Raw genomic sequence first — 25,839 nt, forward strand, 5'->3', positions numbered from 1 at the left:
AATTGCAATATAAGAAAGTGAGGGACAAGAATTTCACGGTTCACAGTGCGACGAGAAGAAGAAGAGAGCGTTTACTTTCTTTCATTGCGATTTGGGAAAAATCTCGAAAAATAATAATAATAATAATAAAAGGCGACCTCCCAAACAATAAAAGAAAAAAAAAAAAGGGAAAAAGGAAGCTAAATTGCGAAAACGGCGAAAATGAATGTCGGTGGCGGAACAGCCGGCGACGATGGGGCGTCCGCCGTGTCGCGGTGGAGCTTTACCATATGGAGGCAGTACCAGTACGTGCTGGACAAGTCGACGCCGCTGGTGCTCCGCCGCTGGATCTTCTTATTGATCGTGGCGCTCATCTACGCCGTCCGGGTGTACCTAGTCGAAGGATTCTACATCGTGACCTACGCCCTCGGCATCTACGTCATCCAGCTCCTTATTGCTTTCCTTTCCCCGCAGGTTGATCCCGAGATCCAGGAGCTCACCGATGGCCCCACCCTCCCCACTCGGGGCTCCGACGAGTTCCGCCCTTTCGTTCGCCGCCTCCCTGAATTCAAGTTCTGGTTCGTGTTTTCATCCGTATACTCTCTCTGATTTTACATCCGTATACGTCTATCTAACTGAATACTTGTCAAATTTGGGAATCAATAGTGCGATTTCAATTTTTTTTTTTTAATTGTGGAGTTGTACAGTGTATACAACGTGATCTTGATTGTAGAATTCAATTTTATAGACTTAGACGATGGAAATCAGAATTTGGTGGAAAGCGAAGAAATTTGATTAACCCTGTCAAAGCTCTGGAAAAGGATTTCTATGTGCTGCAGATATTATTCAAGTTTGCGAACTTGTGATGATGAGATATCTGTAGGTGCTATTTTTGAAACCATCCTCTGGAATTAAGAATAAAACTCCTAGCCTGATTTATATATTTTCTTGAATCATTGATGAGATAGGATATGAATTTATGATGGCCAAGGTTTTAGTAAACAGTCGATGACAAGATTGGATATAAGGAGTGCTCACCTTCAACTCCGGTAAGAATTAGAAATGACCAATTGGATATATACCTTTTCGTTATCCTAATGTTGTGGTGAAACTTCCCAAGTGTCTGTAACCTTTTAGATCTGGTGCACCGAGCGTTATAGGCTTCTAATGTTGATTGCTTTTAAAACCTTAATCTCTATCCAGCTCAATTGATGTTGTCCTTTGCCATAGCCAAGAACAATTCTATAAGGACACTGAATTTATCTTAACATAACTGGGCGAACTTTTTAGGATATTTGACTCTTTTGGGATGTATATATATATATATATATATATATATATATATATATTTGCTTCATGGACTTGGTGATCTCCTAAGATGTCTAGACCACCCACGAGGATCCAAGAATTAAACAAACTGCTGAGGCCAATTTTCTACAGAGTGATTTAGTGATTTTGGATTTCTGTATTCAGCTACCAAGGTAGAGCAACAGCTGTTGCCAAAGTGAATAAGAAAATAAAGTTCAAATTTGAACAAAGAGATATGAGTAGGGCAGCCTATGTTTCATCTCTTTGCTAAGCCGTATTCTTTTGCTCTTTGAAGATATTAGTTTTGATATATTTAAGGTTTCTTTGTGAAGGACAACACTAGAACATTTCATTTTGGTTTGCTAATTGGCCCTTTTACCCATAACCTCTAATAAGAGATGTTCATGTATTCATTGAAAATAGAGGAGGTATCAGTACTTTTGGAACTATTGAACTCTAGAGGTGACTGGAGTTATCCCAGTATTCATAATCTATGCATTAATCATACAACACCAAATTTTTATTTATTTATGCATTGGTATATACTCAATTTTAGTTTAAGTGAAGTGCTTCACTCACACTTCGTTGACAATTTTCAATCTTCTAAAAAAGGTTAGTCTCAACTCTCAAACCTGGGGATTTGACCTTTTTTTCCTTAATAATGACAGGCATTCACTTACAAAGGCATTCATCTTTGCTTTTGCCCTGACGTTCTTCGGTGCCTTTGATGTGCCTGTTTTTTGGCCAATTCTATTGTTCTATTGGTTGGTACTGTTTATTTCAACAATGAAGAGGCAGATAATGCACATGATGAAATATAAGTATGTCCCCTTCACATTTGGCAAGCAGGTATAACTCATTAAATTTATGTATATCTATTTTCTAGGTGAGATTGATACGCATTATTAATACACAACAGAATGATTGACTGAAGTATTTTTCCCACAATATCCAGCGTTACACAGGGAAGAAAGCAGTTCCCTCTGAAGACACGTCCACTCCCAAAGATTGATGATGCTTCTGGTAGATTAAATCATATCATGGTAGACCATGAGTTTCTTCAAAAAGCAGACTTGGTTAGAATGTTGAATTATTTTTCCTGGGAAAAGCTCTCTCCACAAGTATTGAATTTATGATTGAAAACATTAGGGCTTCACCTTCCTAGCTCCATAGATTATCTCCTTTTCATTGTTGATGGATTAGGTAGTTTCTTGTTGTCTTACCTAACTCTTGTCTTTTGTAATCGCGGATCGCTTTCACCACTCTTTGTTGTATACATCAAACATAATATTTTATCCTGGGATTTGTTCTTTATACACTTGGCTATTAGTCTGATTTATATGAAGCATTTTATTTGACCTTTGAGTTGCATGCATGTGTTCATCAATGTAAATGGACATATTTGAGTGAGGTTGTGTGCAACCCCAGTTGGCTCACCAGTAGTCCTTTTAACTCCTCACCTAACTATTTGGTTGAGCCAGATTGAGGTAAACCCCATATCATTTACTAATGTTTACAATGCAATAAATGTTTTTTTTTTTAGAACGACAATGCAATAAATGTTAGTGTGGGTTCAAGACATTATTTGCACAACATAACAAAAGATAACTCCATTGTATGACTTGATTCGATAGTCTTATCTCGTGAAATTCGGATAGATGTGTAATGTCTCTACAATGCGAAGTTACGAAAATGGTGGATAATGGGAATAGTCTTGCTATTATTAGTGAACAACAAAGTACAACCAACACATGGAATAGCAAAGTAGATGCATAAAAGTTGCATTTGGGCCAATTCAGTGACAGCAAGAATACACAAATCAGGGTCTTAATACAACAATCCATGAATGATCTGTTCATGATAGAATTGGGAGAGATCATCTTTGGCTTTCACACTTTCCTCCCCATCTCCTCATCATCCCACATCTCTCTCAACTCGAGAGAACATTAAGAACCCATGCTCTTCTTTCCCGAGTTTCTGAAAGCCCACATTGGTTGAGCAGGAATGCGAGTCATAGCCTTCACTCCAAGCGGGTTGTTCTTGCTCTGCATCAATCAAACCCCACGGTAAGTAACCAAAAAACATAATCAAGATTCAAGAATGTATTACTACACACTAGACCACTTATAATAGATCGAGATGAGTTTACCTTTGTGCAGGTGCCTGATCTAACATGGCAAACCGGGTAGTCATGAGGGCAACAACTGTAGTGATCCTCGCAGCACACAGCGCTATCCAGAGGGCAGCATCCCCACGCAAAGCAGTAGTTTCCAAACGGGAACACACAGCAGCAGGTGGTGCTTGCAGGGCATGCATTGAACTGGTCACAAGCACTCGGAGCAGATGGAGATGGAGGAGCTGGAGTGGGGCTTGGAGGGCTTGGAGGAGGATTATCCCCTCCTGTCTTGGTCGGGTAAGAAGCCTCCATAGCTATACCACATAACCCGCTTTTATCTTTCACATTACGCTGCATCCTCACATACCCCTTCTCTCCCCAGTAGTTACCCCACGAGTTCTTTACAATCCAATAATCCACGCCATTCTCACTACCATATCCAACAGCAGCCACACCGTGGTCCAAATCAGTTCCACATGATCCAGTGAATATACCCTATAAGGAAAAATAAAACAGTCAGACTACACATTTATATATTATGTGCTTAACAGTTATTGCATATACAATGGAAATGGAAACTTTTTCTGTATCTACAGAGTAATACCGATTCATAGAGCTGGAAGTCATTGCCACCAGCTTCAATGGCAACACTGACGGGCTGGTTTGCTAATGCCTTCTGTAACGCCTTCTCATTATTTACCGGAACATCCTCGTACCCATCAATTGAAGCAACCTTGGCATTGTTTTTCTGCAGGTAAAAGATTTCAAAAATGTAAATACTCATCAGAAAAAACATCCTTAAAGCTGTGTTTGTTCTTAAGAAAGGGGAAGAGTGCAATGCTAACCAGGTAGGAGTTGCATTTGCCATCCTTGCCAGTGTAAGGGTAGTCCTCCTCAGAGTCAATACCTCCGTTCTTGATGATGAAGTCGAATGCATAGTCCATTAAACCACCATTGCAGCCCTGATTAATCTTCGTGTCACAGTCAACCAGTTCCTGCTCCGATAATGAGACCAGATTCCCCGTCGCGATCTGGTTTGCTCCTTCCACGCCTGCGATTGCTGAGAATGCCCAGCAACTCCCTGTTTCATATATTCCAATTTCATTCAAAATCTTAAATTCAACTCTCAGTAGGAACCATTTGTTAGTCTTATTGATTTGAATCCATCAACTATGAACAACTTAACTGAAACCCAATACACACTTTTAAGTATTGTGACAAATTATACTATGAATCATCAATGATCATTTTCCAAAATGACACTGTTAAACATATTATGTTTCTGTTTTGTGTTAGTCTATTGCCTTCTTAACTATAATATGAATTATGTATATTATGAACATGAATTATGTACATTATGTTAAGTGTTTATGTGTCTTCATTATATCGTATTTATGTATATGTATATTATGAACATGAATTCTATATATTATAACGTCAAATTATGTGTATTAGACCAGGGTCCATAGTGTCCACAATATAAATTTGGATACGAGTTTCTCGTCACCCAAAAAAAGATATTGTTGGTATCTTGTGGGCCCAAAAAGTAGTTTGTGGGCCATGTCAAGGGATTCCACGGCCCAGTTTGGGTTAGGTGGGCCCATCAATTCCACCAATCGACTTTAGTTGTATTAGGCGGGATGGTTGGAATTTGGTAAGGAGTCATTAAACTGTGATTAGCAACTAAATAAAACATAATACAGAGTGGAATTTACTAGGTTGCCACTGGTCAAATCCGAAACCGGGAATATTGAGAGGGGTAAAATAGGCATAACAGGAAAACGAAATTAGCGTGACTTACCACAGCTGCCTTGATCTTTGACTTCAGTAACAGCGCCTTTCTCTCTCCAGTCAATGGAATCCGGCAAGCTGTCGCCGGCCACCGGAGCATACCGGTCGCTCTCCCTCTTCGGCCTACTTCGGCCAGCGTCCCGCTTGGCGCCGAGGAAACCAGTGCGGTACTCCTCGTTGGTGATATCAGCGAATCGGTTCAAGCCGAGCTTGTACGACCGGTTTTCGAGGCTGTTCTTCTCGTCGATGTACTTAAGGTTGTCCTTAAAGATCTTAAACCTCTTATCCTTCTCGTCGACGGCGTTGTACGACTTGCCGTGTTTCACCAGCCACGACTCGAACATCTCCCTCACCTCGTCCTCGCTCCGGGCAATGCCCTTCACCGGATGCTGCTGATCGTAGGTTATGATCGACATATCCTCCTCCGCCGCCGCCGCCGAAGAAGCGACGGCGATCAGAAAAGTGAAGAGAATCAAAAGTCTTGCCATGAAAATTGTGTTAGGTGTAGTTGAAGAGAAAAAGGAATGGGGGGTTGGAAAAAAAAAAAAGTGTATTTTATAGGAGAAACGAGGATATTATGGTCAATGTAACTGTTAAGTGTTAATACAGTTGGACTAAAAAACTAAAATAAATATTCATTCAGTCACAATAATTTAATATGAAAATCATATCTAATGTAATAGACATTTTTAATTCATAGGTGACATATTGTAAGTAATGATATTAGATTATAAGTAAGGACGTTAGATGAGTCTTGGTAATTATAATGTGAGAATCACAAAATACTAATAATCTCACCTAATAAGTCATTAAATTAAATTTGGGTGACAGATTATAAGTAAGGACGTTAGATCCAGTCTTGGTAATTACAATGTGAGAATCACAAAAAACCACTTAATGAGTTGTTAAATCAAATTTTATCGGGACTATATTTTGATCCCAAACATAGTAATGGGAAGATACCAAGATGGAGGATAATAGAAAGAGTCTTGGTATTATTACTAAACAACAAAGTACAAACAACATCTGGAATAGCAAAGTAGATGCATAAAAGTTGCATTTTAGCATATCCAATGACAGCAAGATAGAAAGCACTATACATAAATCAGTGTCTTAAATCTCAATACAACAATCCCATGAATGATCTGATCTGATCTGTTCAGGATGGAATGGGGGAGAGATCATCTTCATTCTCTACCTGCACACTTTCCCCTTCCCTATCAACTCGAGAGACCATCAAGAACTTGTGCCCTTCTTTCCTGCATTCTTGAAAGCCCACATAGGTTGAGCAGGAATGCGCGTCATTGCCTTCACTCCAAGCGGGTTGTTCTTTTTCTGAATCAATCAAAACACGCAATTGAGTAAGTAACCAAACCCCACACAATCAAGAATGTGGTTTCAATCAAGATGAGTGCTTATTACCTTAGTGCAAGTGCCTGATCGAACATGGCAAACCGGGTAGTCATGAGGGCAGCAGCTGTAGTGATCGTCGCAGCACACAGCGCTATCCAGAGGGCAGCACCCCCACGCAAAGCAGTAGTTTCCAAATGGAAACACGCAGCAGCAGGTGGTACTTGCAGGGCACGCGTTGAACTTGTCACAAACACTCGGAGATGGAGATGGAGGAGTTGGAGTGGGGCTTGGAGGGCTCGGAGGGCTTGGAGGAGGATTGTCCCCTCCTTTCTTTGTAGGGTAAGAAGCCTCCATAGCTATACCACACAACCCGGTTTTAGCCTTCACGTTACGCTGCATCCTCACATACCCCTTCTCTCCCCAGTAGTCACCCCACGAGTTCTTTACAATCCAATAATCCACACCATTCTCAGTACCATACCCAACAGCAGCCACACCATGGTCCAAATCAGTCCCACATGATCCAGTGAATATACCCTATCAGGAACAATAAAACATCACAAATTATACTTTTAAGGAATGGAGATTCCTAAACTGACAGTCAAACCAAACATTTGTATTCCAATCTAGGTTACCCATAGCTGATTGTCTCAAACCAAAAATGTCAATAAGCCGCTCAGGCTGGAAATCAAACTTGTAACCTTCTAGTTACCAAGCTAACAGTCCAACATTTGTATTACAGTTCATTACATATATGATGGAAATGGAAAATTTTCTGTATCTATAGCATATATAACAGAATAATACCGATGAATAGAGCTGGAAGTCATAGCCACCGGCTTCAATGGCGACGCTGACGGGCTGATTTGCTACTGCCTTCTGCAGCGATTTCTCATTATTTACAGGAACCTCCTCGTACCCATCAATTGAAGCCACCTTGGCATTGTTTTGCTGCATGACAAAGATTCCAAAATCGCATCTTTAAGTTAAGGCTGTGTTTGTTATTATTATTAACAAAAATAACAGAACAAAAAAGAGCAGAATGCTAACCCTGTAGGAGTCGCATTTGCCATCCTTGCCGGTGTAAGGGTAGTCCTCCTCAGAGTCGATGCCGCCGTTCTTGATGATGAACTGAAATGCGTAGCCCATATCGCCGCCGTTGCAGCCCTGGTTAATTTTCCGGTCGCAGTCCACCAGCTCCTGCTCCGATAAGGAGATCAGATTGCCCGTCGCAAGCTGGTTCACACCTTCAACGGCTGCGATTGTTGAGAACGCCCAGCAACTCCCTGTTTCATTCCCATTTTATATTAAAATAATATATTTTTATTTATTTTTGATCATGTTGAAAAAATCATATCAAATTGAAACATGTACTCCATCTAAACTAAAAATCTAAGCTGATAGTTGATTGCACATTAATAATTATATATTCAACAGGCCTAGGCAGGCGCCTAGAGCTTTTCGGAAGCTACATTTTTGCTACACTGATTTTTTTAAAATAAGGTACAATAAAATATACCTTTATAACGCATCTAAACATTTTCCTTAGGGGCCGTTTGGTTCACGGAATGTTATATTACCTTAGGGAATGTTAAATTGCTGGGAATGTTAAATTACTGGGAATGTTAGATTACTGTGTTTGGTTAAAACTGAGGTATGTAATATAATCATGTTTGGTCTAAGGTCATCTTTTATATATATATATATATATATATATATATATATATATATATATATATATATATATATATATATAGTATCCTTAATATATTTTTATATATTTTAATAATTAAATTAAATAAATAAGATAACGGTATCATATATAATTATGATTTTGAAATATTAACTAAAATCTTGAACTTGAAAAACAAAATTATTTTATATGCTAACATAACGTAATAAAAAAATTTTTTTTTTTGTAAGTTGTAATAAAAAATATATAATATAATTACAACAATAACAACAATAATAATAATAATAATAATATAACAATAATAATAATAATAATAATATATCTTTAAATAATTATAATTAAAATGACAAAATTCATAAATATGCAAGGTCCCTTCAAAATCCTATGTGGTGGGAATGTTGCATTCCTTGGGAATGTTATATTCCCTCAGAGAAAATGAACCAAACATAAGACTGTAAGCTCGGAAATGTCACATTCCCTTAGTTATATAATATAACCTGAACCAAACGCTCCCTTACAGTAATTAAACAGTGATTGACAAGTAAATAGGATATAATACTGAGGTGAATTTACTAGGATGCCACTGGTCAAATCCCAAGCATATCACGAGGGGTAAAATAGGCATAAAGGGAAGATGAAAGAGTAACTCACCACAGCTGCCTTGATCTTTGACTCCAGTGACAGCGCCTTTCTCTCTCCAGTCAATGGAGTCCGGCAAGCTATCGCCGGCCACCGGAGCATACCGGTCGCTCTTGCTCTTCACCATATTCCGGCTAGCGTCCCGTTTGGCGCCGAGATATCCGGTACGGTACTCCTCGTTGGTAATATCCGCGAACCGGTTCAACCCTAGCTTGTACGACCGGTTTTCGAGGCTGTTCTTCTCGTCGATGTACTTAAGGTTGTCCCTGAAGATCTTAAACCTCTTATCCTTCTCGTCGACGGCGTTGTACGACTTGCCGTGTTTCACCAGCCACGACTCGAACATCTCCTTCACCTCGTCCTCGCTCCGGACCAGGCCCTTCGCCGGATGCTGCTGGTCGTAGGTTATGATAGACATGTCCTCCGCCGCCGCCGCCGCGGCGGAAACGACGGCGAACAGAAACGTGAAGAGAATTGAAGGTCTAGCCATGGTTGGAAGAAGAAGAAGATGGTGTTAGGTGTAGTTAGAGCTTGGAAAGAAGTGCAGAGGGAGAGTCTATTTTAAAGGCAGATACGAGGATATTATGGTCAATGTGACTGTACTGCCATTGGACAAAAACAAGACTAAAATCATAAATAAATAAATAAATGTGACATGTTACTTAAATGAGTCTATCAATTATGAATAATTTATGTAATTTTGTCTTTTTATGATTATTTATCAACTAGTTTCATAAGTCTCATTTTCGTGATTTTTCATCAACTAAAATCATAAGCTAGTTTCACATATATTTTTGTACCAAGATATTTTGGCAAGCATGCTCATAATCAGATCTCATAATCAATTATTTAAGAGAATTGAATTACATATTTACATACAATTTGAATTGAATTTGAATTAGTCACATAATAATAGAAATATCAAATACTATAAATCAAAAGAATCTAACATTACGTTTTTTTAAAAGAGTAATACTTTACATATTCTGAATTTGAGTTAATTCCAGCAATGGTCCTCCGACTATATTGATTTTCCAAAATTAGTCTTTGACTTTTAATTTGGACACTTTAGGTCCCTTTTAATTTCTTTCCAATTGAGGTCCTTTCGTCAGAATACGGTTAATTGAACTTTAAATGAAGGGGTAAACTCATCATTTCACCTGCCTATGTATTATTTTTAGTATTTCTACATTGTATACGCGATATATATGAAAATAATCTTAGTCGAAACCCTAAAATGTTCCTCGTCGTTCCCCATTTGCTGACTACTCGTGTGTGCGTTCCTCTATTATTGAGATGTTCACAAGGTATAACAGCGAAATACGAAGAATAATACATAGGCATGTGAAAAGACGAGTTTACCCCTTCATTTAAAGTCTAATGAACCGTATTCTAACGAAAGGACCTCAATTGGAAATAAATTGAAAGTCAAGGGACCTAAAGTGTCCAAATTAAAAGTCAATGACTAATTTTGGAAAATCACTATAGTCGGAGGACTATTGCTGGAATTAACTCTTCTGAATTTCTATTATAATTTTTAATCTCAACTTATGTGATGTATTATGATTCAACAATCCCAAAAAAAAAAAAAAAAAAATTAATTAATACCCAAAATGGTCCCTCGACTATGCCATACTTATCAATTTGGTCCTCAACTACCATCCTTACCCAATTAAGTCCTCAACTATGTAACTTTTACTCAATTAAGTCCTCAACTATACAATTCTTACCCAATTTAGTCCTCAACTATACAATTATTACCCAATTTAGTCCTCTGTATTAATTTGACTGTTTGTTGACTATCAAAAGTCGGGATAAAATTATAATTTTACAAGATTTCTCCTTCCTCTCCATTTAGCAGCGCCAAACCATGCAGCAATACACTCCGATCAGATTTCGATCGTCAAAAAATCGTTGGAAATCAAATTCATGGGCTATCTGATGCATAACCACTACTTCAATACTGACAGGTTTAGAACCCAACCGGAGCTTATTGCTACATGGTTTGGCGCTGCTAAATGAGGAGGAAGGAGAAAACTTGTAAAATTACAACTTTATTTCCACTTTTGACAGTCAACAAACAGTCAAATTGACAAATGACTAAATTGAGTAAAAATTGTATAGTTGAGGACTTAATTGGGTAAGAATGATAGTCAAGGACCAAATTGGTAATTACGACATAGTCAAGGGACTATTTTGGGTATTAACTAAAAAAAAATAAATGTGGCATACAACTTTTATTACTCTATTTTTCTTCTATCTATATATAAAATCACTACATAAAACTTTACTCCATATCATTTTTCTCTTTAAGAAATGTCGATAATAAATTTATTTATATTTATTGACAGTTCAAAAATTTGTTGATTATATAAGTGCATAGTATTGCACTTAGTTTTTATGTTTTTTTATTGATTAGATTGGTTTTAGGAAAATGATTTATATAATAAAAGTGAAGTGAGAAATAGAATGTAAAAAATCTAAAAATGGAGAAAATGGAAAGGGGAGAAAAGTGATAAGAAGGAAGGGACCAAAAAATGGAAACCAAAAAAGTAGTTGCGGCAAGCATGCGAACCATACGAGATTGGTAGGATAAATTATTGATGAAAATAAAATGTGCGACCGAGGGGCACTAGTACCTCGTAAAGTGACCGACCAGCCAGGAAAATGGATATCCGATAAAGGAAAAAATAATTAGTATTTCCTTAAAAAAAAATTATAAAATTAAAGATTTCCAAGTGCTATTTGACATTAAGGAAAAGAAAAAATGATTAAAAAAAAAATTAAATTAATGCAGTTTACCGATGAAAGTAGTACTTCATTTTTAAATAATTATTTTTTAAAAATATTTTAAATTTGGAAAAAAAGGTTAGAAACTGGAAAAATTTACAAATACTTTGTAATATTACTCCTTTTTTTATGATGCTGACTCTATTACATTGTAGTATGTGTTTAAACATACTTTCTCGATCTCATGACCTCACCTTGAAAGAGGTCACTACATACTATCAGAGCACAAAGTTACTATATATATTACTCTATATATAAGTAATATTATATGATATTCAGATAATCAGAGCGGACACGATACATATAGTGATTGGTGCAAATTATGTACCCACAAATGCCACTGCCTTGTTGGACCATCTCAATTCCCAAATCCCAAAAGTGAAAAGTACGTTTGGCTGGTGCGATACGACTGAACATATATTAAGATAAATATAGAATAATATACTCCGTATTTAGAATTATATGTTCCCACTCAAACCTACAAATTTGGCTCAACTAGAAGTGATGACATTGGATATAATTATTATAAATGAAAAAAAGTAAAAAAACACACAAATAGTGACATAGACTATAATCTACTTTATAAGGCAAACTATTGACATAAGTTATATTTTTAATATATCAGCTAAGGTCCCCCGAATTTAGTGATTTCTCCACTTATAGTCCTTAACATCCTTAATTATTATTTGTGGTCCTCCTAGTTGCGAAAACTGACCCGTTGTCGTCCTCCCATTAGTTCATGTTGTCTAAGCCGTCAAAAGCGGGGTAGAAATGTCACTTGGCATCTCAGATTGATGTAGATGAGTAGTTGTAGGCGAAGACCTTCTTTCCCGACGAGTCATCATAATGGCGACAACAACAGAAGACCAACAACACCACCATCCCTATCTCCTCTTCTATTCTCACCCACCGTTCGTCCATATCTTTTCCTCTCTCGGCTGGCGAGCAGAAGACGGGAAATAGCGGATCTAGCGACGCTCTCATCTCATTCGGCGAGCAGCGCATGACGTCACCCCAGCATATCGACGCTGACACCCTCCGTTTCTGACGGCTGATCTCTCTCGCTCTCTCTTAGTCGACAACAAAGATGGGTTAGCGACGAATGAGCAACGACATTTTTAATATACTTAAAGGATCATATTTTGAATGTACATTATTTGAGATAATGAAAATTCAGTATATCAAAAATGTATTTTTATTTATGATTCACATTGCAACGTGGACCATGGTCTACAATATAAATTGTGGTGATAGTATAGGTTGATTGTGTAGATATTCTAGCCATGTGTGTTTATATCAAGTGAGAACTAGTATTCACGAGAACGTGCAAATTAATCTTATTCATTAATTTAAAATGTTCAAAATTTGAATATTAATAAAAAATTGTTGACATTTTTGTAATTATTATTTTAAAACGTTTTATGGTGCATATACGGATAAATGATAATGCACTTATAGGATTTATAATTCTGCATTCAAATATATGTATTATTAGTTATTTGTGAATGTATTATTAAGTGTTTCTTAATGTATCATATAAGTTGTATTGAAAAAATACGGAATAAATTAAAATATTGTGATAACAGTGTTGTTGTTAATATTATTATTATTATTATATTGTTGTTGTTGTTGTGGATTGTGATCAATAGTATTGGAAAACCTCAACTACCAGTCTGCAGCATCCGTTTCCTTGTGGTAGGTGTAAGTTTGTCAGTTTACAATTTCCCATTCAAAGAATTTTACACTTATCATTTTTATTTCTTTCAAATTACACCCCCCCCCCCCCCCCCCCCCCCAAAAAAAAAAAAAAAAAATCATTAAACAAAAAGGTAATCAATGCATGAGGATGGCGACTAAATCACTCTCCGTGACCAGTTTAAGCATCTATGGTAGTTTTGTTTTTTTTTTTTTTTTTTTTTTTTTTTTTTTTTTTTTTGATTTTTGTAAATTATCGTTCTCTGGGGATAACTTTAGTCAAGTTAATATGGTTGTTAACTTGATAACCACAAAGATTTCAAGTTCGATTCTCAATTGATTTGTATCGATCAACTATGACCAATTTAAACTAATTTATCTCATTGTGCTTCTTTATCAAATAAAATTACAATACAAATTTACTCAATACACATACTGAAATATTTATTACATATTTTCTCTGGATCCAAATTTGGCCAAAAATAATAATAATAAATCAAATAAACTTCTCCTTTTATATTGGATTAGGATTATATTATTGTCATCATCTTGATCTTGATGGGAGTGCACGACTCCACGTTCAAGCACCGATAGCCAAGGATCTTCCAATATTAATTATTTAATGCTGGCCATAGAGGGTGAGATTCACGTGAAAGTTTCAAACTTTTTTTTTTTCTTTGAGAAAAAAAATATATTTATGTCAGTAGTATATAAAACACTTGTTTAAAAAGTGCCTGAAATTCATTCGTGATTTTAAATTATTCTTCAAATTAAAAAAAAAAAAAAAATCACATTGAGTAGTTTTCCCAATTCCATAATAAAATTTGGAAACATGAAAAAGTGGTTTTCAGTTTGTAAATAGAAAACAAAATCCACGAACACAATATATATTTTCAAAAAAATTTTCTTTCCAGTTTTCTAAAAAATGTTTCATTTAATGAACACCATAATTTTTGGATAAGATATCAAATTCAAATGTTATAAGCAAAAGCAAAATATCTACCAGTTTGTGAGACATCATATCATAGCATGAAGGTTTGGTTTCTATTGGGTCAGCCCCAACCAAGAATATTGAACATTTAACTTGATAATTACAAAATTCTAAGTTAGATTTCACGTAAGAATTTTTTTTATTGTTTTTTTCGGTTTTAGTATGTTAGTTATAGTTATTGACTATTTTAGTTGGCTTCACCTTGAGATGATTTATATCATTGTGGTGGTCCTTTATTAGCCCGCTTGATTTGAGTCGGTCAACTATAAATAATTTAGACTGATTTACTTTATTATGACTTTTTTTCAACTAGGTCACAACTTCATCTAAATTTGGTATACCGGCTTCTTTATAATCAGTTATGAATAACTCAAATTGTTTTACATCCTTATAATTATTTACTGATTAAAGTCATAAAATAATATTTCACTTAAAACTCATTTATTTTTTTTATAATGGTTATTTAATTAGTGACTATAAACTTTCTTGTAAATAAATGATTTGGTTTCATTTTTAATCCCTACTTAGATAACAATTGGAAAATGCATTTAAGGCACAATATTTTTTATTATTTAAATAAGCAATCCTTATCCTCTACGGAAAGTATGTTAATTAAAAATGTTCCTTAAGATAGACAAAAAGGCAACTGGCCATGTTCATACGATGTTGCTTCTCATTCTATCTTTTCATCCACTCGGGTTTTTATAATGGTCAACACTCAATACGATAGGATTTTGCCAAATTCAGATATTAAAGCAATAATATTCATTGAATTTCTGTCCCTAAAGATTTCCAATTTTCTATGGTTGATGAACACCGTGAATGGTAAGTACCTTGTCATTTACACGTCGGTTCCTTGCACCTAAAAGCTTTTCTTAATTAATAATGTAACTCGAAGTACTACACTGCGTTACAACGTCCATTAGTAAGGAAGTTAATTATTATTAATATTGATTAGTAATAATACAACAAAAGATTCAAGTTCAATTTCCTGTGATAATTATCTATTAACTTTATTGGTTTGAGTTAATTAGTCATAGATAATTTAAACTGATTAATGTATGAATAGTTCTTTTTGAACTAGAGACACAAAACGGATTTCACCTAAAACGCACCGTTAAGTATCAGCGACATATACTTTCTCGTAAGTCAAATTAGTGAAAATACAACCACCCTCATAGCGTGCAAACCACATTAAAGAATCATTTTACTTTATCCATTTTCATCTCCCATTCATTTTTATCATTACTTTAATTGACCATTGATAAATTTTGTTGTACATAATTTATACTAATTAATGTGTTAGTTGTCAAATCAAACCAATTTATAGTCGTCACGGAAGTTAGAATATCCCAACAATGTCATTTACACCCTTGACAAGAAATGGTAGCGAGTGATGTATAATGTTCCCAAAATTTCCAATCCTCCCGGAGCATTTAACATAAATCATGTGCCCACAATTCAAGAAGGGATTGAAGTTGATAGGCCGCTGTATGTATGAATGCATTGGTGGTGTGAGGGTGGGGTGGCCGGGTGGGTGGGTCCATCTACCTCCATCAGCCAATAAAATAAAATAAGATTATATTGTTCCTGATATTAGCATAGTGGTTGAATCAACTGAGCTCAGGAAGCCAGGTTAAGGCGTCGACTTACCTGACCTCCTCGAGTCATGACTGGAGGTTGCAGGGTGGGATTTGAATCTCACCTCAAACCTCATTGAAGTTTGACTTTCCAGATTGGGGTAGGGTGTGGGTTGGGCTCCTTGTGTGTATAGTAAGATGAGATACTAACTGAAATGTTATTCATGTGACTCGAATTTACATCATCTAGTGACTATTGAGCGAACAAAAAAATAAAGAAAGATTATTTATTATTTAAAAGTCCCTCGGAGCTCATGTCCTGAAGACCGGTTGTGTCTCAATTAACCTATATCTTCTAAGTGTTTGTAAACTAACGTCTACAACAAAGTCAAATTTTTTGGTCAAGCCATGAGATGCCCTAAGCATGCCCTAACTGTAAGTGGCACTTTTAAGTCCATACCATACTCAGACTAATCCACATTCATACTGGGTCAACCCAATTAAAAGGCAACGTACTAGTCAGATTGATTTTTCCATACAAAATGAGGTTCGAACTCCCGACTTTTTTTAAGGAATGAAAATGCACGACCACTCACGCCGACCAAGTTGATTAAGAAAATCAAATTCATGACCAATCCTTTTTAGTCATTGGTGAGATTCGTGTCCCGGACAAGGCGGATTATTTATGTATTTATTAGTGGTATTTGATATTGAGGGTGTGCAGTCTGAACCAGGCTATGGGTTCAGAGCAAGTGGAGAAGTGGGTATGGACTTTAAAGCACATGCCCGCAGCTCTTTCATCATCTCTGCAATCTCATCTGCAAAACCACATCCATCCTTTTGTTGCTTTGCCCATCTCATATCATCACCAAAAATATCTTCAAATATTGAGTGTTGGGTAACCCCCAAATCATTATACCGTGAAACCGTAGATCATGATTTACTTTGTAAAGTGGATTATATTCGTCTATTTTTAATATACTGAACATTTATTTTTATTTGACAATGTTGCTTTACTTATTTCAGCTTGAACAAAGTTGTTCCCTCTCATTGTCAATTCCTTTACTTCACCCACCAAACTTGTGCAAAAATCATACGCCTTTAATTCCCACGAAATATACAAACTTCTTCTTTATCAAATATTGAATTTTTTTCCCCTCGAGATACAACTTAATTGATTTACCAAATCAAAATGATTTCATAAATTTTGTTTTGCTAGCAGCCACTGACTATAGAATCCAAAAAATAGAAGTATGGATTTCACATTTTTGTAGATACTACTGTACAAGCATTGAGGGTGCCTAGAAGGTTTTTTTTTTTTTTTTTGAAACCCACAAACAATTGCATTCATCAAAGTAAATCAGAAATACAACTGGTGGGAATCATATCCCACACCCCAAGAACAGAAGATGAAACAGTCGCTCGCGCAAAAATTAAACGTGAACAACCTGGGTCGCTGACCTTCTAACATGGATAACGATAATGTCACCAATGTCATTAGCAATAACATGACATATGATTCTTACGGTAATTAGGATACATTCTACCAATTTATCCCATCCACCAGTCTTTAGGGCCGGAGCGGTGAAGGCCCTTAGAATTCAAACTTGTAAATATTGCATGCTTTATCCTAATTTGGGCTTAGTGGTCCAAATTATTCTTTCTTATTCTACTATATATAGTCAATACATACTATATGATGGAAGCTACCGAAAGTGGATTTGGGCCGGAAAGCCCATAGACTCAACAATGGTGTTCACTTGATCCAAATAATGGCTTGTTAGAAGATTGGGCGTCATCAACCCAATTCCACAACAATGAATGGCTTGGCCCAATAGTTTACATGAATAGGACCCAAATATTGGTTTGAATTTTTATTTTTCTAATTTTATTTTATTAATATTATATATAAATTATGTCAAATCGTCTTCACATTAATATCAAGTAATTGCCACAACATAATAATAGTATACATGAAAATCTAGTGAGCATCAAATTATCATTATCCTACAGAATACTTAAAAGTAAGCTTCAATTTCACTTTCTTTTACCGATTTAAATGGATTTCAATGAAGATTTTTTTAGTTAAACTCAATTACACTATTTGATTCACTTAATTTTTTTTGGGGGGGGGGGGCGGGGATCCTAGTTGAGCTTTGTTGCATTGGTAAAGGATGATCCGGTTACCGGTAAAGGTTGTGCCGGTGGGGCCCGGAACCCCAAGCCCTCATTACTCCAAATGATGTTTGCATTAAAAGCTGTAAAAGGTCAACTCTACCTCACCGGCCCCACCAGAAATACCCATAATCACAAGATTAGATCTCGGCCACCCACTTGTGCCTGTGCTGTACCAAGCTCTAATTTTTTTCCCCACATACAAAATTCTAGTGTACTCCTTACTATCTAATGTAAGATGTTATAAAATATGACTTAACTCACGGATTGAATATATAGTATTTGTGATTAGAAGGGAAAAGAGGTTAAAAATAAATTACGGAGTGCTTTTTATTTTGATAAATTTACTCTACCTATAAAATTATAATGTTACTGATAATGATAGTGTAAATTAGACTACAATAGAAGTCTAAACTTACGGTATATTAAAGAATTAATATATAGAATAATTGTTTCATATCATTACTTACAAAAATAATTGATTAAGGGTAACAATAAAATTCAAATCAATTTATAGTAATAAACTAATACAAGTTTTGCTATAATGTAAGAAATGATTTAAGATACAAGGAAGCGATCTTGTTTATATTGAAGTTCACTCTAAAAAAAAAAAAAAAAGTGAAATTGAGATTCAAATTATATTTGGTAGACACATATAGTTTGTCGGTTGTCTTACTAGACAGCTACAAGAGCCTATTTTTACAGCGTGGCAAGTATAAGGTAGTCTAATCTAATATGCTCAAAGTAAGTCCGCCCATTAATTTATTTATTACACAAACATGATTAATCTAGTCTTTCAAAATGTAGATTTCTTGAACTTAATTTGTTAATTTTTATGTTCTAAAGGAACCTGATTCATTATTCTATTATTTGAATAATCGGATCATTTAAATTGCCTTATAACTCTGTAAAATAAATACGGAGTATATAAATATTGAGCAACTTTCTTTTGTTGTGGGCAAGAAATAAATTTAGTTGATTTAAAGGTGAGATTTTTACGGCAAAGTTAGTTCACTAACCCACCTCTCCCGGTTACCCGTTAGTTCAAATTAAAGATGTTTGGTCAATTGCCGTTTACTTTTTCTTTCTATCTGAACCTTCCACGTGGAGCCTTCGCATTGGGTCCGTAGTTTGAGGGTAATAAAGTCAGAATGGACAACCCTTTCGAAAATGAATAAAATAACAAAAGAGAAAATAAGTTTGACTCTCAGACACCCTTCTTTTCTCTCTCCTCTGCTTTTTCCCATTATATATATTCTCCGGCACCGTTCGCCAATTTCAGCTTCTTCTTCTTCTTCTTCAGTTCTCTGGTTTTTTGAGTGTTGTGATTTCTAGGGTTTTGAGATTGGAGATGGCGGTGGAGTTGATGAGTGGTTTCAGAAGCGAGAGTTTGGGCGGCAAGATGGAGGAAAACGCCGTCCAGGAGGCGGCCACCGCCGGCCTTCAGAGCGTCGAGAAGCTCATCAGATTGATTTCTCAGTCTCAGCAACAAAACAGTAGCTTTTCTGCTGCTCCGCCGTTGCCGGCGTTCTCCGCCGATTACCAGGCGGAGGCGGACGCCGCCGTCACGAAATTTAAGAAGTTTATTTCCTTGCTCGACCGGTCCCGGACCGGACATGCCCGGTTCCGGAGAGGGCCGGTTGTGAATCAGAAGAGGGAAGTAGTAGATCCGGTGGTTAATCAGAACTCGAGTAGCCGGATCCGGGTCAGCGAAGAACCCGAGAAGAAAATCTATCACCCGAAGCCGATTCAGAGTCTGCCGCCGCTCCCGCATCACCACCACCACCAGCCGGCGAAGACATCGTCGGCGGCGAATACAATCGAACGGAAAGAGCCGTCGACCACCATCAGTTTCGCCGCAATGGCGGCCCCATCTCCGGCGGGCTCTTTCATCTCATCTCTCACCGGCGACACAGACAGCGTTCAGCCGTCTCTCTCCTCCGGCTTCCAGATCACCAATCTGTCCCAAGTTTCCTCCGCCGGCAAACCGCCGCTCTCAACCTCGTCCTTCAAACGCAAGTCCAGTTCCATCGACGACGCCGCCGTTAAGTGCAGCAGCGCCGGCGGTTCCGCCTCCGGCCGCTGCCATTGCCCCAAGAAAAGGTAAAAGTCAACGCCACAGAAACAATCTCTTTTTAATTTCTTCAGAATCTTAAAACTAACTGGCTTTGATTCAACAGGAAAACAAGGGTGAAACGAGTGGTCAGAGTCCCGGCAATCAGCCTGAAAATGGCCGATATTCCCCCAGATGATTATTCATGGAGAAAATACGGCCAGAAACCAATCAAAGGCTCTCCACATCCTAGGTAAATTTCTCGAAACAATTAAAGCATGTGTTCCATCTTAATTAAAAGCCTAATCTGATAGTTGGATTACACATAGTTATATGCTCAACAGAATCAGTACACACAGTTCTTCTTAGATTAAACTTTCTTTTCGATTTTCAGGGGATATTACAAGTGCAGTAGTATAAGAGGATGCCCGGCGAGAAAACATGTGGAGAGAGCATTGGACGATCCAACGATGTTGATTGTAACCTACGAGGGAGATCACAGCCATTCACGCTCCATCACGGAGGCACCATCTGCGTTAATACTGGAGTCATGTTAGCCCTACGATCTTCATCCGACGGTCCAGATCGTTCTCCCAAACCCCAACCCAATCACCGCCGTTGAAGTTGCCAGATGAAAAAGGACAAACAAAGATGCCCCCGAGTTGGTCAACGCCTGGCGCATTAGATTCCCATAGAAAACCGGGAAAGTGCCCGGTGGGGGCTCCCCCGATGGGGCCCACATAAGAAAATTTGTTTATATTCATGATTTGTTCCCCTCTGTTTATTCGCCGTTGAAATCTTTTGATTCTGCGTGGAAAAAGCAAAAGCAAACAAGATGTATATTGTGGATTTGGTGGGAATTGAATCATGCAAGTTGTGGATGTTTCTTCCTTATTTATTTATTTTTTTTTATAAACAAATTATATTCTGAACTTCATGAACCAACTGCTAAATCGAATTAATCTAATTTTAAGACGTCTTATCTGCATATAGAGCCTAACCCAAATTCAAATTCCAATTGTTTGTGATAGAAATCGAACATTCGTTTTATCATTAAAAACAAGTCTTAACAGGGCGTTTGGTTGGAGGGATTTTAAATTCCCTTCCCACTTAATTCCCACCTAATTCCAAAGGCCATTAAATTCCGTAGTTTGGTTGGAGGGAATTGCAATTTTGGAGGGAATTGCAATTACATGGAATTGCAATTCCCCCATTTTCATGGAATTAAAATCCCATGTCCCCCCTGGTATTTTAATTCCTGAGAAAAAAAGATAGTGATGAGTCAAAATTACCCCTTCCTTTTTAACCTAAAATTAATGTCTAACAACAATAATGGACATTTTTGACTTTATACTACTTATTCCCTTTCAATTCCCATGTATACCAAACATTGGAATTAAAATTCCCAGTAATTCTATTCCTGTCAATCAAACACTGAAATTTAAATTACCACTTTATTCCCAGTAATTCAACTCCCATGGAATTACAATTCCTTTCCCACATAATTCCCCCCTCCAACCAAACGCCATGTAAGTAATACTTCTCATTCACTTTTTTTCTCATTTTCAACCTTATTATATACAATATACAACCCAATGTTGTATAAAATAAGGTTTGGTTCTCTCTTTCCATTATTTTAATGATGTTGGTTCATGCATAGAAGTCCACTTATTCCACTTTCCACCCAATTTCGCATCAGCACTCCTGCTAAAATCAAGATTATATTAAGCAGTCAATGGAGAATATAATTAAATAATCATCCAGTTGGTATGGTAGTAGTTTAATCAAAACACATCTTAAGTGGGGCGTTGATGATTCGAAGATAGTAGTTGAAACTTTTTTGTTGTGGAGTGTGATTAGTATTCGTTTGTTGATCAAATGGGTTTTTAATATAATATATAATTGAGGAGATTAAGAATCTTGAGATTATGTTTACATTTGAGATTAGCATGGAAAATGGGAGATTTTTTTTGTTTAGTGATTAGTGTTTGAAAACCCACTCATGGAGATCGGACATTGGAGCACAAATTGGGCAAGTAGATTCGAGAAGTCAACGGCTTCAATTCAACACTAGTTAGTAAGTTTGGTGATAATTTGGGTGGACTTTATATATATATATATATATATATATATATATATATATATATATATATATATATATATATATATATATATATATATTGGTTCGGTGAGAATAGGTATTCCTGTGCGGTCAGTGCGGCATACACCATTAGGTATACATAAATACATAAATGCACCAGACAGTGTTCGAACACTGTGTGGTACATTTATGCATATACCTAATGGTGTATGCCGCACTGACCGCACAGGAAGACCTGTTCTCACAGGAACTTGACCCTATATATATATATATATATATATATATATATATATATATATATATATATACACACACACACTCCGTAATTATTACAAATTTTTAATTTGTAATATTTATAAAATTGATCCTACTCTATTTTTTTTCTTGATTTATCAGCAACCTCAATCATTAATCTACACAAATAGATTGATCATATTAATTCTCATGTTTTGCTAATTGGGAACATGCTCCCACCTCAACCTTCCCCTATATATGTTTATTATGATGATTTTTTTCTCATGGTAGACACCTATCAATTTAAAAGAAGAAAAAAAAAAAAAAAAAAAAAAGAGAGAAGAAGATAATTCTAATTAACATTTTTGCACCTTGTCTAATTGTACTAGAACTGAAGATTTAAGGTTATTTCATTGCCAAAGCCGAGGATCAAACACTTGACTTTTAATTAAGAGTGGATGGATCTCTTCAACTCAATCACACCCTCTAGATTAATAGTTACCTTTATGTCAATAACATACGCATATAATAATTTCAACACACATATAGTTTGAATCTACAAAAAGATAATAATAATAATAATAATAATAATAATAATAATAATAATAATAATAATAATAATAATAAAATAAAATAAAAAGTAAACGTGAATAATAAATTGAGTATTATAACCAACATATCTTTTTTAGTGCATACAAACTATGCAAGAATAACGTAGACTTCAATTATTATGCTCTGCATATATATAATCAAGTCAATTATAACTTTTTATATACACAAGTTGAAATATAAAATTTTGCACGTTAGTAACGTAGTATCTTGGTATGATACGATTACGAATCATTTATTTTTACCCATAGCTGTTGGCTTATTGTTTAATGGGTTGAAAAATAAGTTTCAAAATTTTATTCAAATAAATAAATATTTTTTATGGCGACAAGAAAAATTCATAGCGACTAATAATGGTGTGTATGTGAGTTATAACTGGGAAGTCATATAAAAGAGGTAAATTCTATTATTAAAATTTTATGTGACAAATTTGATCGAATATATATTAAAATAATTAAACTCGTGACTTTAAATAAAGAATTACGTTTGAATCACATAAATATCACTTTTGAAAAATAAATAATTAATTTGATTACATAACACGTTGAAGTTAAGGTAGAATAAGGTTTCTAGTTTCTAGATGGCGTATAGTAGGTGGCATAAGGTTTCTAGATTAGTCTCTTGTAGGCCGCAGCGTTGCTTTCATAAATAATTACGTATTGGAAGAAAAATGTGAAGGGTGGCCAATGCATTAATTTGACCATTTGAATATTTTGGAGGAGGAGAAATACAAAAATCTTTGTTGCAAAAAAAATAAAAATAAAAAAATCTTATTTTAAAATGTATCATTTTTAAACAAGTTTACATGATGAATTTATATTGAAGTCATTCAATTCAAACTAATGTTAAAAGACATTCAGAAGAAGTTATAACACGTGGGATAATTCACAAGAATCATTCTGGTGAATCCCAACTCTAAGGGCCCACCATATTTCGGCCCGACAGAGTATTCACAACTAAGGGTCTGTTTGTAAAGCGGGAAAATGACTTCTGGAAAATGTTTTTTGGAAAATGAGTTATTTTTCGGAAAATATTTTCCTTTCCAGTGTTTGGTTGCATTCTGAAAAACTGTTTTTGTGTGTTTGGTTCATTTTCTGGAAAATGAGTAGAATTGTATAATTAAACATTTTAATTATTTTATTTAGAATATTACAACATGTATAATAATATATAATATAATAATAATAATTTTAAATATAATAAAAAATAACTAATAATATATCAAAAATATTATGGTGGTGGTGGTGTTATTTGTTATATAATAATAATAATAATAATAATAATAATAATAATAATAATAATAATAATGAACAGATACTACAATGTAATAGGGCCAGTAACATTCAAAAAAAAAAAAAATAATAATAATAATAATAATAATAATAACTGGTGGTGGTATGACGGTGGTGGCAGTGGTGGTGGTGTGGTGGCGGTGGTTGCGGTGGTATGGTGGTGGTGGCGGCGGTGGTTGCGGTGGTATGGTCGTGGCGGTGGCGATGGCGGCGGCGGCGGCGGTGGTGTGATGGTGGTTGCGGTGGTATGGTAATAGTGGCGGCGGCGGTGGTGGTGGCGGCAACGGTGGCTGCGGCGGCGGCGATGGTAGTAGTGGTGGTGGTTGCGGTGGTATGGTGGTGGTGGTGGTGGTAGTGGTGGTGGTGGTATGGTGTTGGTGGTGGTGGTAGTGGTGGTGGTAGTGTGGTGGCGGTGGTTGCGGTGGTATAGTGGTGGCGGCGACGGTGGCGGCAATAGTGGTGGTGATGGTGGTAGTGAGGTGGTGGTGGAATGGTGCTGTGATGTTGGTGTAAAAGTTGGAAAATGACTTCCCCAAAGAAAAGGGAAAGTCATTTTCCTCCAAAAACATGTCTATTTTCCAAAGTCAACGGAAAATGATTTTCGTTGACTTGATTTTCTAGGCACATCCAAACAATGAAAACTTGAAAAATGATTTCCAAAACTCATTTATCAGGTTTCCAAACACACCCTAAGTTTTATATGGCTTTGTGGGTTTCAATTTTGAGCAAGTATTAGGATTAGCTTGACAACTAAGTTTTAGGTTATTTATCATAATTTATAGATGTGTTTGAATAGAAAGCAATAACTATTGATCATTCTATCAACTCCAACTCCACCAATTGGCAAATTATTGTATGGACGATAACAAAAAGTACATTTTTAATATATTAAAAATACGTTATTCGTGTACTGGATGTACATTATATAAAATAATATATTTTTCATAAATATAATATACATTTTTAATATACTAAAAGTACATTATTTGTATACTGAATGTACATTATTTGATAATATGGACCACATAGTTGTAATAATTGACTCCAATTGGCAAATTATATCGTGCATCGCGATGCATAATCGATTATGCACCGCGCATCAAAACGATGTCGTTTTATTTAATGAGAAGAAACGCCATATGTTTCGCGCCGTTCCGCGCCATTCCAAAAAAAGTAACTCTGTTATTCAGTTTCATTTTGTATACACTGTAGTTTCATTTCGATATAATTACAGTTTCATTTCGATATAACTACAGTTTCATTCGATGTTATAACACCCAAATATGTGAAATGTTATTTAATTTTAATTTATATACAACATAGTTTCATTAAAACACAATTACATGATCATTTCGATATTACTACAACTTTATTACACAATATACACTAAAAAATGTGAAATGTTATTCAGTTTCATTTTATATACACTGCAGTTCCATT

The 25,839-nt window shown here is 35.9% G+C and overlaps 4 protein-coding genes across 6 annotated transcripts; 2 read left to right on the forward strand and 2 right to left on the reverse strand.

Moving 5' to 3' along the window:
- On the forward strand, positions 1-2,607 carry LOC109149415 (protein RER1A-like). Its single transcript, XM_019297165.1, has 3 exons — positions 1-557; positions 1,956-2,136; positions 2,243-2,607. The coding sequence occupies exons 1-3, from the start codon at positions 202-204 to the stop codon at positions 2,297-2,299; spliced, it is 594 nt and encodes a 197-aa protein (XP_019152710.1). The 5' UTR covers positions 1-201; the 3' UTR covers positions 2,300-2,607.
- Positions 2,608-2,987: 380 nt separating this feature from the next.
- On the reverse strand, positions 2,988-5,739 carry LOC109149412 (low-temperature-induced cysteine proteinase-like). The gene is made up of 5 exons (XM_019297162.1): positions 5,205-5,739; positions 4,249-4,484; positions 4,008-4,151; positions 3,437-3,898; positions 2,988-3,332 (listed from the first exon to the last, which is right to left on the reverse strand). Exons 1-5 carry the CDS (start codon positions 5,680-5,682, stop codon positions 3,234-3,236), a joined length of 1,419 nt encoding a protein of 472 aa, XP_019152707.1. The 5' UTR covers positions 5,683-5,739; the 3' UTR covers positions 2,988-3,233.
- On the reverse strand, positions 3,040-9,418 carry LOC109149411 (low-temperature-induced cysteine proteinase-like). Of its 3 annotated transcripts, none has more exons than XM_019297160.1 (6): positions 8,892-9,418; positions 7,598-7,833; positions 7,355-7,498; positions 6,617-7,084; positions 6,421-6,529; positions 3,040-3,226 (listed from the first exon to the last, which is right to left on the reverse strand). In XM_019297160.1, exons 1-5 carry the CDS (start codon positions 9,367-9,369, stop codon positions 6,431-6,433), a joined length of 1,425 nt encoding a protein of 474 aa, XP_019152705.1. In that variant the 5' UTR covers positions 9,370-9,418; the 3' UTR covers positions 3,040-3,226; positions 6,421-6,430. The 3 variants fall into 3 exon arrangements, with proteins under 3 accessions (XP_019152705.1, XP_019152706.1, XP_019152703.1); XM_019297161.1 differs by having other exon boundaries at positions 3,040-3,221; positions 6,419-6,529; XM_019297158.1 differs by lacking the exon at positions 3,040-3,226 and having other exon boundaries at positions 6,168-6,529.
- A 9,942-nt stretch (positions 9,419-19,360) lies between these two features.
- Positions 19,361-21,048, forward strand: LOC109149413 (probable WRKY transcription factor 7). The gene is made up of 3 exons (XM_019297163.1): positions 19,361-20,213; positions 20,291-20,416; positions 20,558-21,048. Exons 1-3 carry the CDS (start codon positions 19,462-19,464, stop codon positions 20,718-20,720), a joined length of 1,041 nt encoding a protein of 346 aa, XP_019152708.1. The 5' UTR covers positions 19,361-19,461; the 3' UTR covers positions 20,721-21,048.
- Positions 21,049-25,839: the final 4,791 nt, after the last annotated feature.

The sequence above is a fragment of the Ipomoea nil genome, unplaced genomic scaffold (assembly GCF_001879475.1).
Source record: "Ipomoea nil cultivar Tokyo-kokei standard unplaced genomic scaffold, Asagao_1.1 scaffold2159, whole genome shotgun sequence".
NCBI lineage: Eukaryota > Viridiplantae > Streptophyta > Magnoliopsida > Solanales > Convolvulaceae > Ipomoea > Ipomoea nil.